This window comes from Helianthus annuus, chromosome 4 (assembly GCF_002127325.2).
Source record: "Helianthus annuus cultivar XRQ/B chromosome 4, HanXRQr2.0-SUNRISE, whole genome shotgun sequence".
Classification (NCBI taxonomy): domain Eukaryota; kingdom Viridiplantae; phylum Streptophyta; class Magnoliopsida; order Asterales; family Asteraceae; genus Helianthus; species Helianthus annuus.
In genome coordinates, this window is record NC_035436.2 from 80,813,845 (window position 1) to 80,830,763 (window position 16,919).

Consider the following 16,919-nt stretch of genomic DNA (forward strand, 5'->3'; position numbering starts at 1 on the left):
TCAAGTGCCAGTAACAAAAGTTTGTAAAAAGAAACAAAAGCCTGGACACGAGGGCGTGTTCAGTGAACACGGCCCGTGTCCAGTTACCTGAACTGGGCGTTTTCTGCAGATTGTGCAGCACGGGGCCGTGTCGGGAGGACACAGCCCGTGCTGAACTTGCTGTAATGAAGAAATTTTTCTCGGATGGCCCTGTTTTCGTGCATGGAGTGCTGGTGCAAGTTTCCCTTGTCATCCTTCACCATCCCGAGTGTGTTTTATTTCTGAAAATTAAAACTAAAAATTATTCTAAGCTAAACTAAGGATAGTTCCGCGGAATGCCTCCGTGGTGCGCCACATTTATAAGGGTCCTTGGCTAGACACAAAGCATGGTCATATGTTACTCAAGCGGGATGCTTTGCATCCCATGCACCGTCGGAGAGCATCATCCAAGCTTGAGTTGATGACCTTCATGTAGTTGACCGGATCTTCGTCTTCCACTCTTTTTCCAACTCCAAACTTTGCTTCCTCTTCCCCAAACTTCAATGTTAGTGTTCCGTCATTCATGTCTACCACTGCTTGTGTTGTGGCTAGAAATGACCTCCCTAGGATGAGAGGGACTTCAGTGTCTTCTTCCATGTCTAGTATGACAAAGTCGGCCGGGAATACGAAATTTCCGACTTTGACCAATAGATTTTCAGCGACACCTTGGGGATATTTGACGGATCGGTCGGCAAGTTGTGTGCTCATCTTTGTAGGGCTCGTTTTTCTTAGGCCGAGTCGTTTAAACATTGAAGCGGGCATGAGGTTTATGCTAGCCCCAAGATCGGCTAGTGCATTGCGAATGGGGGACTCCCCAATTGAGCAAGGAATTGTGAAGCTTCCAGGATCAATCTTCTTTTGCGGGAGTTTGTTGAGTAGTAAGGCGGAGCATTCTTCGCCTAAGTTAACTAATTGCAATGATTCAATTTTCCTTTTATGAGTGAGGAAGTCCCTCATAAATTTTGAATATTTAGGCATTTGGGTTAGGACTTCGATAAATGGAATATTAACATGCAATTGTTTTAATAAATCTTTGAACTTTGCGAATTGCTCATCGGTCTTTTGACGAATTAACCGACCGGGGTATGGAACCAGAGGAGCCTTGGTAGGCTCTTGAATTGGAGGAGAAGCCCTCTCTTGTTGGGGCGGTGTTGTGCTTCCCTCAGTTGGTGGTGGTGGAGCCTCTTCGGAACCCACGGTACGATTTCTCAATGTTATGAGATGGACTTGTGCTTTTGGGTTTGTTTCGGTATTACTTGGTAACGCGCCTTGGGGTCTCTCGGAGAAATTTTGAGCTAATTGATTTATTTGTTTTTAAATGTTTTGTATACTAGCTTGTTGATTTCTAAAATTCGATTCCAATTGTTGAAATCGATCCGAGTTTTTCTTTTCAGTATCGGAGATGAGGCGAGATACAGTATCTTCAAGCCTTTCTCGTCCACCTTGTTGTTGAGAGAAAATTTGTGACTCGTTTCTTGGTTGTTGAAAGTTTGTTCGTTGGTTTAGGTTTTGTTGGTTACTACTATTGCCGGGTTCTCTCCAACCAAGGTTAGGGTGGTTACGCCATCCTTGGTTGTAGGTACCCGTTGGAAGACCCGACGGCCTAGGTCAGTTATCAATGTAGTTTACCGACTCTGGTTGATCATCTGTTTCTTTCATACAACTCCAACTTTCATGTGGCCCACCACACCCTTCACAAGCCATAACCGAGACCGTTTTTGTCATTTCTAACTTTTTGATTTTTGAAGAAAGGGCCTCGATTTGGGCCTGTAAAGAAGTGCTTTCATCAACCTTATTGGCGCCCGGGGCAATAGATTTATTGCCTCGGGGAGTGTGCCACTGAAAATTGGTTTGAGCAATTTCCTCAATTGATTGTATATTTCATGTGGGCGGTGATTACCTAAAAGTCCCCCGGAGCTAGAGTCAAGTGTTTGTCTTGTGTGTGGCAACAACCATTGTAGAAAGTGGATACTTGTTGCCATACCGCAAGACCGTGATGAGGACACTTTCGCAATAGCTCCTTGAACCTTTCCCAAGTTTCATATAAGGATTCCCCATCCTCTTGTGAATATGTATTAATTTCAGTCATTAATTTAGCCGTTTTAGCGGGAGGGAAATACTTATATATAAACTTTTGGGCTAGTTCATCCCAGGTGTTTACCGAGCCAACTGGGAAGGCGTTGAGCCAAGCCTTTGCTCGGTCCTTTAGTGAAAATGGAAACATCCGAAGGCAGATGGCGTCGTTTGATGCTCCATTGATCTGGAAGGTATCACATATTTCTTAGAAATTAGTAATATGTAGATGGGGATCCTCGTCCGCAAGCCCATGGAAGGTTACGGAGTTTTGAAGCATTTGTATCAAATGTGGCCGAAGTTCGAAGTTGTTAGCTTCGACATTCGGTGCATTGATAGCGGCACCGAGATTACCCACGGTGGGTCGTAGGTAATCCATGAAGGTACGTTGGTCCGCCATTGGAAGTGGGTCCCCCGAAACTTTCTCTTGGTTTTTAGCTTTAAGTCTTTTTCTGAGAAAGCGTTCGGGTTCTTCTAGAGGTTCTTTTATGTCTCTACAAGAACTGGAGTTCATACACTATTTAGGAAGTTCAGATGTAGTGCCTGGGTTCCAAGTCCTGCAATAAAAACAGAAAAGAATGTTGGTCAGAAAGTTCACCACGGCCCCGTGCTCAGTGAGCACGGCCCGTGGTCGGAGATACAGTGATTGTTTTCCGGATCCCTGTTACTGGGGACTTGGACACGGCCCCGTGTTGCACCGACACGGCCCCATGCTCAACTCTCTGTAACTCGGAAAATAAAAACTGCCAGTGATAATGCTGGGCACGGCCCGTGTCCGACCAGGCACGGCCCGTGCTGAGCTCTGCAGAAGCTGAAAAATTAAGAAAATCCTAAAAAATAAAAATAAAAATAAAAAAAATTGATTAGGCCGCTGATTCCTAACTTTCTTAAAATCCTTGTGTCCCCGGCAACGGCGCCAAAAACTTGATGTGCGTGAAGTGTGTTATATTTTAGGTGTATATTTTAAGCCTTTTTTACACTTTTTAGCCAAGTTTTAAATTTATAAACACGATATTCACTAACACTAAACACGCATATGGGCAAGTGCACCCATCGTGGACGTAGTATAGTGTTGGTAAGATATCGAGGTCGTCCAAGGACACAAGAGCTTTTAGTACCGGTTTATCCTCAACGTCTAATCAAATAAAAAAAAGTTAGAAAAAAGATTTTTAAACTAGAAAAATAAAACTAACTAAAATGCTGAAAAGTAAAATAAAAGTAAAAACAGATAAACAAGATGAATCACTTGGATCCGACTCGTGTGTAGTGTAACCTTTGATTATTTTCGCACTTTTGAACTTGTTTAAGAGATTATCTTAGTTATTGTAGTAGGCCCCTCTTTTGAAGGCGACGTTACCCTCAACCCAGTAGTTTGAGTCCGCAAGGATACAATCCTAAAGGGTCGGATTATTGAAAGATAATTAATTAAGTTATTAATGCATAATGTGGTAGGCCCCTCTTTTGAAAGCGACGTTACCCTCGGCTAAGTAGTCTGAGTCAGCAAGGCTACAGTCCTAAGTAGCCTGGTTAAAGTTTTAATAGTAGTTTAACTTATGAGGGGGTCAAAGAGTTTGGACCCCCGCCATCCAATACTATTGGGTATTGAAGGAGGTCCTACTACATTTGACCCAGGTCCTTTGCAGGATCTATACACTGAACAATGGCAAGACTCTTACCAAACCGTTCCCTTAACCCCCGACCAGGTAGCCAACATACCTCCATATAGACCGTGGAGATATGAATGGTGAAAATCTTTTATTTTATATAGACAGTAAAATAATGCTAAGACACCACGGACAAACGATAAGGAAGAATCACCTTCAACATAAGAAACTAGTAATTAAAGTCATTAATACAAAACCAATTAAAAAGTGCAAAAGATTAAAAATAAAAAGTATTACACTAAACACTTGTCTTCACCAAGTGATGTAAGAGACTTAGGCAAACATGGCCTTTGATTGTCAAGAACTCTTACGATCCATCTTGGATCCTGAGACGACTCACACACTCTATGATGGACAATGGATGATGGTGGTGGATGATGGTGTTGTCATGGTGGTGGGTGGTGGGTGGTGGGTGAAGTGTGAGAGAGGTGGTGTGCCAAGGGATGAGTTGCAAGAGCTCCAAGAACTCCTATTTATAGGCTGAACAGAAGCTCGGGCACGGCCCCGTGTCCATTGGGCACGGCCCCGTGTCCATGCTCCTCTCTTTCTTCATTAAATGCAGTTTGTCTACATTAGTTGACCACGCCCCCGTGTCCGCTGAGCACGACCCCGTGTGCAGAAGCATATCTGTACTATCAAGATTTGCCTGGATTTCGCGAATCTTATAGTTGACCACGGCCCCGTGTCCGCTGAGCATGGCCCCGTGGTGGGCGATGGAAGCTTCTACCACTTTTTCTTTTCTGCTGACACTTGGACACGCCCCTGTGCTCATTGAGCACGGGGCGTGTTCAGCCCTCTGTTTCCTTGTTTTGCTTGGGAAGATGCTGTCGGGGGGTCGAGCATGCCACGTTTGTTTCTTTTCTTGTATTTGTGTTAGATTTAGTTGCCTTTTTGCTTCTTTTGTTCATTTGAGCTCATTTAATCCTGAAAATACAAAAGGAAGACAAAAGCACATTTTTTCCAACATTAGTACTAAAAAAGGGTTAGTTTTATGCCACAATTGATGTAATTTATATGTTGCATTTTGTGCACATCAATGAGCATACAACTCGCCGATAGGTCTATCAAATACCCACAAGGTGTCGTCGAGAATCTATTGGTAAAAGTCGGAGACTTTGTCTTCCCGGCCGACTTTGTCATACTCGACATGGAGGAAGACACCGAAGTTCCCCTCATTCTAAGAAGACCATTCCTTGCCACCGCTCGTGCCATGGTGGATATGAGTAACGGGAAGTTAACATTGAGGGTTGGAGACAAGGATATGAAATTCGGGGTTGGAAAAAGAGTGGAGGATGACCCGGTCAACTACATGGATGTCATTAACTCAAGCTTGGATGACGCTCTCCGACGGTGCAACACGGGATGCGAGACATCCCGCTCGGGTAACATATGACTGACTTTGGGTCTAGCCAAGGACCCTTATAAACGTGGCGCACCATGGAGGCATTCCGCGGAACTATCCGTAGTTTTTAATTTAGTTTAACTTTTATGTTTTCTAGTTTAGTCTTACTTTTCAGGAATAAATCACACTCGAAAAGATGGAATTTGCCAAAGGAACGTTAAAACCACACCCCATGCACGAAAACAGAGCCTTCCGTCAACTTTTCCAACATTACAGCATGTGCAGCACGGGGCCGTGCTCAGCCCAACACGCCCCGTGCCCAGGCTCTGCAGAAAAAAGTCCCAGTTCAGGTAACTGAACACAGACCCTGCTCGCTGAACACGCCCCGTGGCCAGCCTTCTGTTAAACTTTGATACTGGCAATCTGCCCATGGGGCCATGCCCGGACCACACGGGGCCGTGGCCAGACTCCAAGTAACAGAATAACTTGTTTTTAAACACCTTTTATACATTCGAACCAACCTAAAAACTTATTTTCGGGACACATTGAGGACAATGTGTAATTTAAGTGGGGGGGATGCTAAAACCTTGAATCTTGCAAGTCCTAATAACAAGCCTTACACGAAACTCTATTAGAACCGCTAATCACCCAAAAATTTTCTTTAAATTTTCATTTTTTAAAAATTTCATTTTTTTACTTATCTTGGTTTAATTCGAGAATAACAAGTTCTAAAAAGGTTATATTTTTTTACAAATTTACAACTGATAGCGTCGTGATAAAAAGAACCAAATAAGAAAATTATGAAAAGGCATGACAAATCTATTTAAAATTTGATTATATATATTTGATCACATTATAAACCCATTCCCACAACAAGTGAGTTTTGAGCCTTTATTGAGCATACATGAATATATCTTTAAACTAAATGCTCATTTTTTCGTTTCTTGTGTGAATAGCCGCTTGGTTCTTACGAATCTAGAACTTGCCAAGACGATACATTCCCGGTCCTTACCAACTTGAACCCAAGTAAGTAAATGATAGAGGCATTAGGACTAACCCATTTTTCTTTCAAAACCATTATTTTCCATTTTTTTATCACCTAACCAAAATCCCCCTGGTTAACCCCTTTGAGCCTAAACCTTTTCGTTTCAAAACCCGAAAAAAAAACACCCATTACCCACCAAAACCATCTTTTTAAACCCATTTGTTTTAGTAAAAAGCTCGGTTATCTTATGACATGAAAAAAAATGAAAGTCTTGCAATAAACAAACAAGTTCCTCAAAGAAATCTTGTTTGAATATGCTTAGTTTGAATAAATGTCATGAAAACAAAAATTTTTACGACAACCGACGCTTTTTACGCTTTTCGCCATTTTTACTAACCACTAACCAAAAATCACCTACCCTTAGCCCAAGCCTAACCCTTCCCCAAGTCCTCTTGATATTGACGAAGGTTTATAGTTAAAAAGGAGGAGGTTTGATCGCTTGGCAAGCATATGGTAGAAGTAAGTTCCACGCCGGTCTCGAGTGTTTCACAAAATACACAAATCGGCCGAGTGTTGAATGATCTCCCGTGAGGTATGTGAACTTGTATATAAATGGAATTTTAAAGAGGCATGTTATGCTCAAATAAATAATTCTTCTTATAAAATGTTCTAAATAAATCATGACGAATAGGATTGTAAATAAAATAAAAATAAAACTCAATAAAGATCTTGGATTCCCGACACTCAAGATAAGCCCAAAACTTCTTCTCTACCTCTTCCATTTGTGTGTGTAAGCCACATATTAAAGAGTTTTGCTTGAGGACAAGCAAAGATTCAAGTGCGGGGGTATTTGATGTGTGCAAAATGCAACATATAAATTACATAAAATGAGGCATAAAACTAACCCTTTTTAGTACTAATGTGTTGGAAAAAGCGCGTTTCTTTCTTCCTTTTGAATTTACAGGACCAAACGAGCTTAAAAGAACAAAAGGAGCAAATAAGCAGCCAAAACCAACATAAATACAAAAAGAAGGAATAAACGTGACATGCCCGACCACTCGGCAGCATCTCCCAAAGCAAAAACAAGGAAACAGAGCTTGATCGCGGGGTCGTGCCTAGCTAAGCATGGGGAGTGGTCAGGAGCCTGCACAACAAGACAAACCTGTAGAAGCTTCTACGCCCACCACAGGGGGGTGCCCAGCTCAACACGGGGCGCGGTCAACTCTAAGATACGCAGAATCTTGACAGTACAACAAAGAGTTCACCACGAGGCCGTGCCCAGGAAACACGGGGTCGTGTGGGGCCCTCTGCTAACAATTGCAATTAATGAAGGAAGAGAAGATGATGGCCACGGGCCATGTTGGCTGGACACGGGGCTGTGGCCAGGGCTCTGTTCTGGCTATAAAAGGGGGTGCTTGGTTCACTTGAAAGGCATCTCTTGGCAAACCACTACTCTCCCACTTTGCCACCACTCCACCACCACTACAACACCAACACCCACCACCATCATCCATCTTTAGAGTGTGTAGTAACCTCGGGATCCAAGATTGACTGTAAGAGTTCTTGCCAATCTAAGGCCATGTTTGGCTAAGCCTCTTACATCACTTGGTGAAGACAAGTTTTTAATGTATTACTTTTGATTTTTAATCTTTCGGCACTTTTTATTTGGGTTTGTATTAATGACTTTAATAACTAGTTTCTTATGTTGAAGGTGAATTTTCTTTACCATTTCTTCATGATGTCTTGAGGTTGCTTTACTGTCTATATAAAGTAAAAGATGTCATCATTCGTGTCTTTACGGTATATATAAAGCGCGTTAACTACCTGGAAGGGGGTTAGGGGGATGGTTTGGTAAAGTTCTTGTCCCGTTCAGTGTATAGATCCTGCGAGGACTTGGTTCAAGCTTACTAGGACATCCTTCAATACCCAACGGTATTGGATGGCGGGGGTGCGAATAGCTTGATCCTCATATGTAAACTACTATTAATACTTTAAACCGGCTTCTTGGAATCGTATCCTTGCTGACTCAAACCACTTAGCCGAGGGTAACGTCACCTTCAAAAGAGGGGCCTACCACTTTTTGCATTAATAACTTACTTAATTGTCTTTCAATATTCCGACCCTTTGGGATTGTATCCCTGCTGACTCAAACCACTGGGTTGAGGGTAACGCTACCTTCAAAAGAGGGGCCTACTACTATAACTATGAGAATCTCTTAAAAAGTCCGAAAGTGCGAAAATCATCAAAGGATACATTAAAGACTAGTTGGATCCAAGTGATTGTATCTTGTCTATCTGTTTTTATTTTATTTATCTTTTCATTTTTAGTTTTATTTATTTTATATTTCAAAACTTTTCTAAAAAATTTATATCGATTAGATGTTGAGGATAAACCGGTATTAAAAGCTCTTGTGTCCTTGGACGACCTCGGTATCTTACCAACACTATACTACGCTCACGATGGGTGCACTTGCCCAAGTGTGTGTTTAGTGTTAGTACAGTATCGTGTTTTATAAATTTAAAACTTGACTAATGCGTAAAATGGGCTCAAAATATCAATAAAAATATATCACACCGAACGCACACCAAGCCATCATGGCACAATCACATTCACCTTCACAAACACTAGTCTCCGATGGGCCTGACAGAGGTTTCATCAGTTCTTCACCAACCTTTTCTTCTGAAACACATGTTTCAACATTATCACAAGCCTCATCAGAATTGGACACCACTTCCTCATACTCAGCCCCTTCTTATATTGTCTTTAGTGCCATAAAACGAAAATCATCAGGGTTCTTTACAAAATTGGCAACTAGGGCAAAATTTTCATCTGTAAGTTCATCAGGTAAGCTGCTCCAATCAACAAAGCCTTGTGTGAAAAAACTCTGTTGACTGGTTTCTGCCTGAGCAGAGGTTTGCGCAGCTTGTGGTGCTGGTTGCACTTGAACTTGAGGAGCTGGGGTTTGAACATACTGTATCTGAGGAATAGTGGTTTGGACATACTGCACTGGAATAGTGTTTACACGGTTTGCAAAGTGAGCAGTGCTTTGCATGTGTGGTGCAGGGGTACATTGGGAATAATGGACAGTGTTTTGAGGTCTAGGACTTGGATGTGTGACATTAGGACTACTGGTTTGGCTCCTACATTCTCTAGCAAAATGGCCTAACCTATTACACTTGTAACACTTGATTTTTGATTTATCCAACCAAACTTTTAACCCCCTATGCAACCCTGTAAATTTACTACCAGTTCTTTTGTAAAATTTGCTAGTTCTAACACTTAGCAATGCAAGTTGGTGCAAGATATCCATTTCTTCCAAATCAGTGGGGTAGAAGTGTTGAAGATCAAGTAACTTAAAATACAAGTTGTCAAAACCTTGGTTTTCCCCATTTGCTGCAAAAGCATAATTGGGTGAGTAAGAATCAGAGTTAAATCCTCCTCCAATGTTATGTCAATAAATGATCATAACCCTGATCCTTACTTCCACCAGAGGTTTCCTCTTGACCAAAAAGTGTTGTACTACCAAAAGCATAGTCATCAGCAACTTTTCCTGACTCTTGTAGCTTCTTTTTTTTTTTGGTTAAGCTCTCTCTCTCTCTCTCTCTCTCTCTCTCTCTCTCTCTCTCTCTCTCTCTCTCATAAGTTAGGAGCCTACCATGAAGCTGAGTCAAACTCATCTCTTTGAAACCAACAGAGTTTCAAGTTACAAAGGTAATAGTGTCCCATTTGTCATGTAATGATCTTAGAAATCTGCTATTCAAGGTTGAATTAAGAAACTCAACATTTACTAGTTTTAATTCACTTATTAGACAACTAAACCTCTCAAATTGTTGAGTTAATGATTCTCCTTTAACGTAACAAAATGTTTCATACTGTTGGTTCAGAACTTCTCGATTGTTTTCAATAACTTCCTCTGTGCCACCAAACTGCTCTTTCAATGCATCCCACAACTCCTTAGCACTCTTGCAATGCAACAGGCTAGCGTAGATATCATTCGGTAGAGCCGTAGCAACAATGCTAAATGATTTGGCATCTAACTCAATTTTCTAAAAATCTTGGTCGGGGTAGTTTTCAGGCTACTTTGGTACTTAAAACTTGGGATCTTCAGCACTTGGCACCATCGGAACATGTGGTCCGAAGATAACCGATTTCTAGCACCCCGTGTTCTGCTGAGCAAGTACGTGACCCATTCGACATTGCCAGATATTATACTCTAATCTGACAAGCATCGGAGGTTTGTATAGAGTACCAGTGTTGTGTGGATTTCTTGAATTTTGAGACATTTTTTATTGTTTACAAATAGTGTTTTTGTTTAAAATACTTTGAACGTAAATAAACTTTTACTTTGTTTTCAATCCAACGAACAAACGATATCAGTAGTAGGAGCTGATCTTTTATATCAAATTAATTGTTTAGATCGAATTTGATTGACCAAGCTCTGATACCAATTGTTAGGATCTGAGTTTGATTGTTGTGACAGTTAAGATGGAAACAATGAATGAAGATAAAACAAATATGGAAATATGCAGCGGAATAATAACTTTTGAATCACAACAATGGAAAGATTGCTTATCATCATACTTTTATAAAGATTGCAATTACAATGTTTACGTATGTATGTGAATTACAACTCCCCCTCAGCCTGATCACTCCTAGTTTGTTCGTACCAAAATGTCAACAGGAAAGTGATGAATAGAACAGTGCATGCACTGTTCTATTTATAGTACAAACGAAACATCTGAAGCATCTAAGCTGACGTCACCTAGACAGCGATATCTAACAACCTAACGAACTCCTAACATCTGCTATTAGCCTAAGCACAGTTACATTGATAAACTCTGTTGGTCAGCATCTGTTGAAGAATCCTCTGTTGGTCTTTAACATCTGTTGAGCTATAGCAGACCTTAACTTCTTCAGACTTTGTCTTCATCAGCAATGGATGATCAGACCTTTGCTTCAATAGACTTTGTCTTCATTAGCAGAGGTTCACTTTGGCAGACCTTTGGATCATCAGACTTTGTCTTCAAGCAGAGTTTCTCTTAAGCAGACCTTTAACTTTAGCAGACCTTAGAGAAAGCAGATGTTGAGTTTTTGCCATTAGGGGGAGTAGATCTTTAAAGCACTGTTATTCTTGATCAGATGTTGTAGACTATTTTAGCTTTCCAATCATCTGTTCTTTTGTGGGGTCCACTAGATCCAACAAGCGAAGAAAGAGACTATGCATGATAGGATGGCATACATTGAACCGATGTTAAAAGTTAGGTCTCCCAACGTTTAATGGAGTTAGGTCATAGACGCTTTATTTTGCATATGTACTATGTTAGGATAACTTGGGATGTTTTAATTAAGTGTTTTATATAATTTTAAAATTTTGATAAATGCTTAAATTTTAAAATTATGAGCATTATTAACAGGTTTAATAGAAAATAACATAGAAAGCAAAAAAAGGAACAAATTTGTAAAACGCAAGCGGTTGCAAAACGATCGCAAAATTCGCGATTGCTAAATTGTCGCAGAACTTGCGACTGCTAAACGGTTGCAAAACTTGCGACTACTAAACGATTGCAAAATTGTAAAACGCAAGCGGTTGCAAAACAGTCGCAACAAAACCACAAAACCAAGAGCGGTCGCAAGATTTGCAACTGCCATTTTGCTCGCAAAAACTGGGGGCAAAAATTTAGTAGCGGTTGCAAATTGGTCACAATAAGGCAATTGCGACTAGCGTTTTTCCGACTGCATGTTTCGTCACCAAATGGTTGCAACAGGGCAATTGCGACCGGTTTGCGACCGTAAATACAGTCGCAAAAACCCAGTTTAGTGAAGTCCTACTAGAAAATATAATGAGCAAAAACTAGGTAAAAGAAAATAATAAATTCATCAATAAAAACAAACTTGGTGTCCATTGCTTATTCTTAAACCACACTATGGCTTCTTATATTCATTTAAATGGAACCACGCTTGGTGCATATGAACACTTAACCCTGTATCCCATGTTTAACTGTATACATATTACAATTTCTGTATCCCATGTATAACTGTATACATATTACAATTTTGTGGACGAAGCTCTCACATGTTTGGGTCCAAGGGTGTCACCCAACTTGAGCCTAATTAATAAACGCGTCATTACCCTACATTTTTGTTATTGTTTCTAGGACTCGAACCTGTAACCTTCATATCACATGACAACGATCTTGCCGTTCCTCCAACATCCACTCTTTTAAGTTTAAATAATTTAACACCTCATGCGAGTTGTCACCCTATGTGGTATGAACTTGAGGCGCATGAACGCTGGGATCTAAACACAAAATGTAACTAAGCACACAATTTTTTAGTAAAAGCATTTGCAAACTTAATTGGGAACATGCAAGCAGCGACGAAGCTTGAGCGAAAATTCAGTGAGGGCCAGACCCTCAAATCTCAAATTCAAATCGGTGAGGGCTAGACTTTTAAAAATCCAATATTTTACAATAAAAAAAGTTAGGTAAAATTAACACTACGAGCAAAAATCGAATAGAGGCCGGGGCACCCGGCCCCGATAAAGCTTCGCCCATGCATGCATGCAAGACATAGACGTGACCAATCACAACACAATGTTAATTCAAAGTGTAAGCTATTTTTTATATTTGACTAGTAATATATCCTGCATGTTGCGGCAGAATGTCATGTCGTAAATTAAACTCAATTAAAACCATTAGATAAAAAACACTTATGATGATAGAAACACATGTGACGGTATATTCACACATCACCAAAAAGTTACACGTCAAGTAAAGCTCGAGTAAAACCATGGCATATCCAAATTTGTTACAATTAATAAACAAATTGAACAAAAAAATTAGATAAAACTATAATTATTTTAAACTAAAATAAGTAGAGAAAATATAACACACAAAATTATTTAATGTATTTGATAAAAGAATAGGAAAAAAAATTGTCCAGATTTATGTGACAAAAATGTAAAAAGGAAAACTTTTAGTGATCAAAACAAAAAAGGGACATAAAATTTCTTGAGCTAATATTATGTTATTTAATATATATTATAATATTATTACATTAGGTAGAGGATTCTGTAAAAAAGGCTTAAAGTGTGAGAAAGGTAACAAAGAATCTCAGTCATTAGATCTTTTGATCTAATGGTTGAGATCAATATGGACCAAATTGTAAAATATTTTCATTAATTTGGACTGATTTGAAATATCTAGGGGCAATATAGTCTTTTAAACCCACTAGAAATTAGGTAATGCACATGTAACTCCCTCGTCTTTTTTAAACGTCAATAACTTTTTATACGTAACTTTTTTTTAAAAAAAAATTACACCATAATAACGAGCGTTTTTTTATCTTTAATATGAGTACCATATTGCTATACTTATATAGAGAAAAAAATATGTTTCGATTAGATGTTTAGTCAATAGATGGTGTTATATACTTGTTGAATGGTGTTATATACTTGATAAATGGTGAATGGTGTTATATACTTGCTGAATGGTGTTATATACTTACTGAATGGTGTTATATACTTCCTATAATTAAGGTGGCGGTTATGGAGGTGGCGGTTATGGAAAGTTTTTAGTTAATTGAATTAATGATAAAATTACTTGTTTACCCTTTTCAATTAATTTAGATCTAATGACTGAGATTCTTTCTTACCTTTCTCACACTCTTTTAGTCTTTTTTACAATAACCTTACCCACTATTACATTATATTATAATATAATATAATATAAAATGTTGGTGAACATTGGTTTGCATACTAAAAGAAACTTTACATGCAAGATATATATATAACCTACTCAGAATTAATATAACATCACACATTATAATCATAGTATGTATATGCATAATGTAGATCCACGTGCTGTTTATTAGGACATGAACCCTTCGAAGATTGACACACGCTTGTGTGCGCACATATAAGCTTTGTTATGAAAGAAACTTTTGCATACCCTGTTCCAACTTGGTTAAAAAATGCAAATTTACATGCAAGATCAAATCTATAATGACTATAATTCACACGAGATACGAAGACAAGCAGCCGCCAAGGCTTTTACGGGACAATTCGACCGACCAGATCGACGCATCGTCGATCACTTTCCCGGTGATCCCGACTAGCCAGCGTGCTTGCATCCCTCAGTTTTCTCATACAACAAAGAACCAAACCACCTATATATAATATAATATGTCATCTGTTATTCAAGTTTGCACGAAATACAAAAAACCGTTACTGGATGTCTATTTGACTGGCAATCAGGTTGGACAACTTGAAGTCCTCCTTAACATCCTTGACTTGTCTCTCACTTTTTGACACTTTGTCACACCTTTCATCCTTATTTCTTCCGAAAACTGCATTGATTTGAGGCTTCAGTTTTTACTTTTACAACAAATAAAAGTAGTTGTTTAAGGATAAATAAAACAGTTTAGAAGATGTGAGCACCTGTTGTTTTCTTTTTCTCTCAATTTCTGCCTGTAAAAACAGGCAGTAAACATGTAAAATTTATATTTGATCCGCAAAATTGATACGACTTAAAATGCGAAAGAATTTGGATCTTACCAGAGCTTGCTTGAGTTGAGCATTCTCCTCTTTTAGCATGTTCAATTCGGCCTCCAGTTCCACGGTGTAAGCCTGCCCAAACAAAGAAAAAAGAGGACGATAACCTTCCGACTTTAAAAGATGAAAGAGTTCCAAGTTTTTACGGCTCTAAGCACCTGTTTTCTAGCCCGAGATCTTGCAGCAGACTCGCGGTTTTTTATCATCCTTCGTTGGCGCCTCTCCACAACTTTCTCAACTGGACCGTCAATTATCCGTTTTCGTCCGCCTCTTATGCCTCCCATTTCCAGCGCATACTGATTCCCACTATCGAGCTGAGTGGTAGCAATTCCATCAGAAGATACTGGACTCGGTGGTGATCCAATCCCGAGCCCCTGTCCATAACCACCAGCAACACCACCTGCATTACCCCCAATGCCACCGTATGGAGGCGGCTGTTGTTGATAATTGCCTGCTCGTTTTCCTCCGGGATAACCCGGTGTCTCCCTGATTAGGGGTGAATATGGTGGGATAACACTTGCACCGCCACCTGTACTAAGGCCTAACATGGGCCTTACCATGTGGGCCGAGCTCGGTGGAGGTCCGATAATCCGATTGTTTCCATTTGTGGGGTACAGCCCAAAAGAAGCCGGAACTTGCTGTGGAACAGGAGGAGCATTCGGATGATTTTGTTCCCGAACAACCCCTGCCTTCACTAAGAAATCCTCGAGGGTCATTTCTCCATAAGTCGGTTGGCGTTGGGCACCGGGAACTTGTTCATTACACGAGTTATTGTCATTGCTTGGCTGTTGGTGATCTTGTCGAGTTTTTTGAATTTCGGACCAAACCTCATCGACTGTTTTCCTAGATAACGGGCCCGGGAGAGTCAACGACCCTTGTCTAGATAAACTTACTTGCCTAGCAATCATATTCGGTTCAGCCGAATTCGCGTTGATTCCCATCAAAAACTGCCCACTACTACTAGCACCGTTAGTGGCCATCGCGGCGGAAGTGGAGATACCACCACCAATGGTGGCGGCCGTGGGAGGGTGGGCTTGAGTGTGGGCCTGGTTTTCCTCAGCGGTCCAAATGCTGTTCAGAAACTCGTCCATATTCATCGACCCGAAATTCTTTCCGCTCTCGTTAAGAGTATGTTGAAATTCATCTAAAGTAAGGGAATAGATTGACGATTGGCGGCCGAGTTGAGGCGGAACCAGTGTACTATTATGAACATTATTCCTAGCTTGGTGTTGGTCCGATTGCATTGGCGACTCGACTTCCCCGGGCGACATGATTTCTGTGTCCGGAGCAACCATCCGTTTATTTTCCTGCTAGTCTCAGCTAGTTAGAACAAAACTCTAATCACAAAATGATATATAACCGGTAAGAGTTTAACTATAGTATAAACATCAATTTTAACCCTAGAAATCAACTATGAACATCAATTTTAACTGCGTAAAGTTACCAGAATACCAAATAAAACACACCTAAATTCCAAGAAACATATGTTTTTTCGGTTAACAACTTAACATAACAAGCTTCTTTATACGACGGTCCTCAGACGGTGTTTTTCGAGGCCTTCGTATTGGGTCACCTTCTAGCCGAATTTATGGTGCATGTTAATAAAACCATATCCAGATCGGGTCTTGTTAACGTTCAAGTCCAACCCGATAACAAGACCCGACATGGTGATAAATTGCTATCAAAATTTCCATAAACATTGGCAAAATCATGATTATAAATACCGAATTTAATTTTTGCATAACAAATTAACATTATTAACTTCTATTTTCTCTATGTGTGACACATGTACGGTAATCAAACGTGTGATTAGGCTAAAAAGCTTTCTACTTTTTGCAAAATACCAATACACAACTTCAAGATCTTGAAATAATCAAAACACTAAAGTTTCAAGTGCATGCATTATACCTTTAGTGGCAGAAACCAGTAGATCTAATCACAACTCCTTGAAACCACCTGAAAAAACAGCTCAAACTCCACAGCTATAAACAATACGTGTAGAGAGAGAAAGTTAGAGAGAGAATATGAATTAGGTTAAATAAAACTTGCAGTAGCTTGCAGTGGAGGAGTTGAAGGTAAGAGATGATGCTGTGGGACCCACATGAAGGGTAAACTGGTCAAAGAAATTATAAACTAAGGGTGGCGAACCATGGTATGAACTAAAACTCTAAGTTTCATGCATTTTGGAAGAGAGAATGTGATCAGATGAGGGGTATTTTGGGGATGTGAAACTATTTTCGATTGACACGTCGTGGACATGTGTCTGATTTGTAGCAGCCTCGTATT

At 40.0% G+C, this 16,919-nt stretch overlaps 1 protein-coding gene and 1 non-coding gene across 2 annotated transcripts; one reads left to right on the plus strand and one right to left on the minus strand.

The window, feature by feature from the left end:
• Window positions 1–2,006: 2,006 nt before the first annotated feature.
• On the plus strand, window positions 2,007–2,113 carry LOC118491774. Its single transcript, XR_004892219.1, has one exon. It is a non-coding gene; the product is annotated as a small nucleolar RNA R71 (small nucleolar RNA).
• An 11,881-nt stretch (window positions 2,114–13,994) lies between these two features.
• LOC110889315 (protein ABSCISIC ACID-INSENSITIVE 5) lies at window positions 13,995–16,697 on the minus strand. The gene is made up of 5 exons (XM_022136823.2): window positions 16,542–16,697; window positions 14,792–15,940; window positions 14,637–14,708; window positions 14,520–14,549; window positions 13,995–14,428 (listed from the first exon to the last, which is right to left on the minus strand). Exons 2-5 carry the CDS (start codon window positions 15,926–15,928, stop codon window positions 14,333–14,335), a joined length of 1,335 nt encoding a protein of 444 aa, XP_021992515.1. The 5' UTR covers window positions 15,929–15,940; window positions 16,542–16,697; the 3' UTR covers window positions 13,995–14,332.
• Window positions 16,698–16,919: the final 222 nt, after the last annotated feature.

Bases quoted from the DNA above. Each gene is read 5' to 3' on its own strand.
- LOC110889315 (XM_022136823.2), bottom strand. From the start codon at position 15,928: ATGGTTGCTCCGGACACAGAAATCATGTCGCCCGGGGAAGTCGAGTCG. The intron at 14,709-14,791 runs GTGCTTAGAGCC...TTGTTTGGGCAG, and splicing joins GATCTCGGGCTAGAAAACAG to GCTTACACCGTGGAACTGGA. The intron at 14,550-14,636 runs GTAAGATCCAAA...CTGTTTTTACAG, and splicing joins CTCAACTCAAGCAAGCTCTG to GCAGAAATTGAGAGAAAAAG.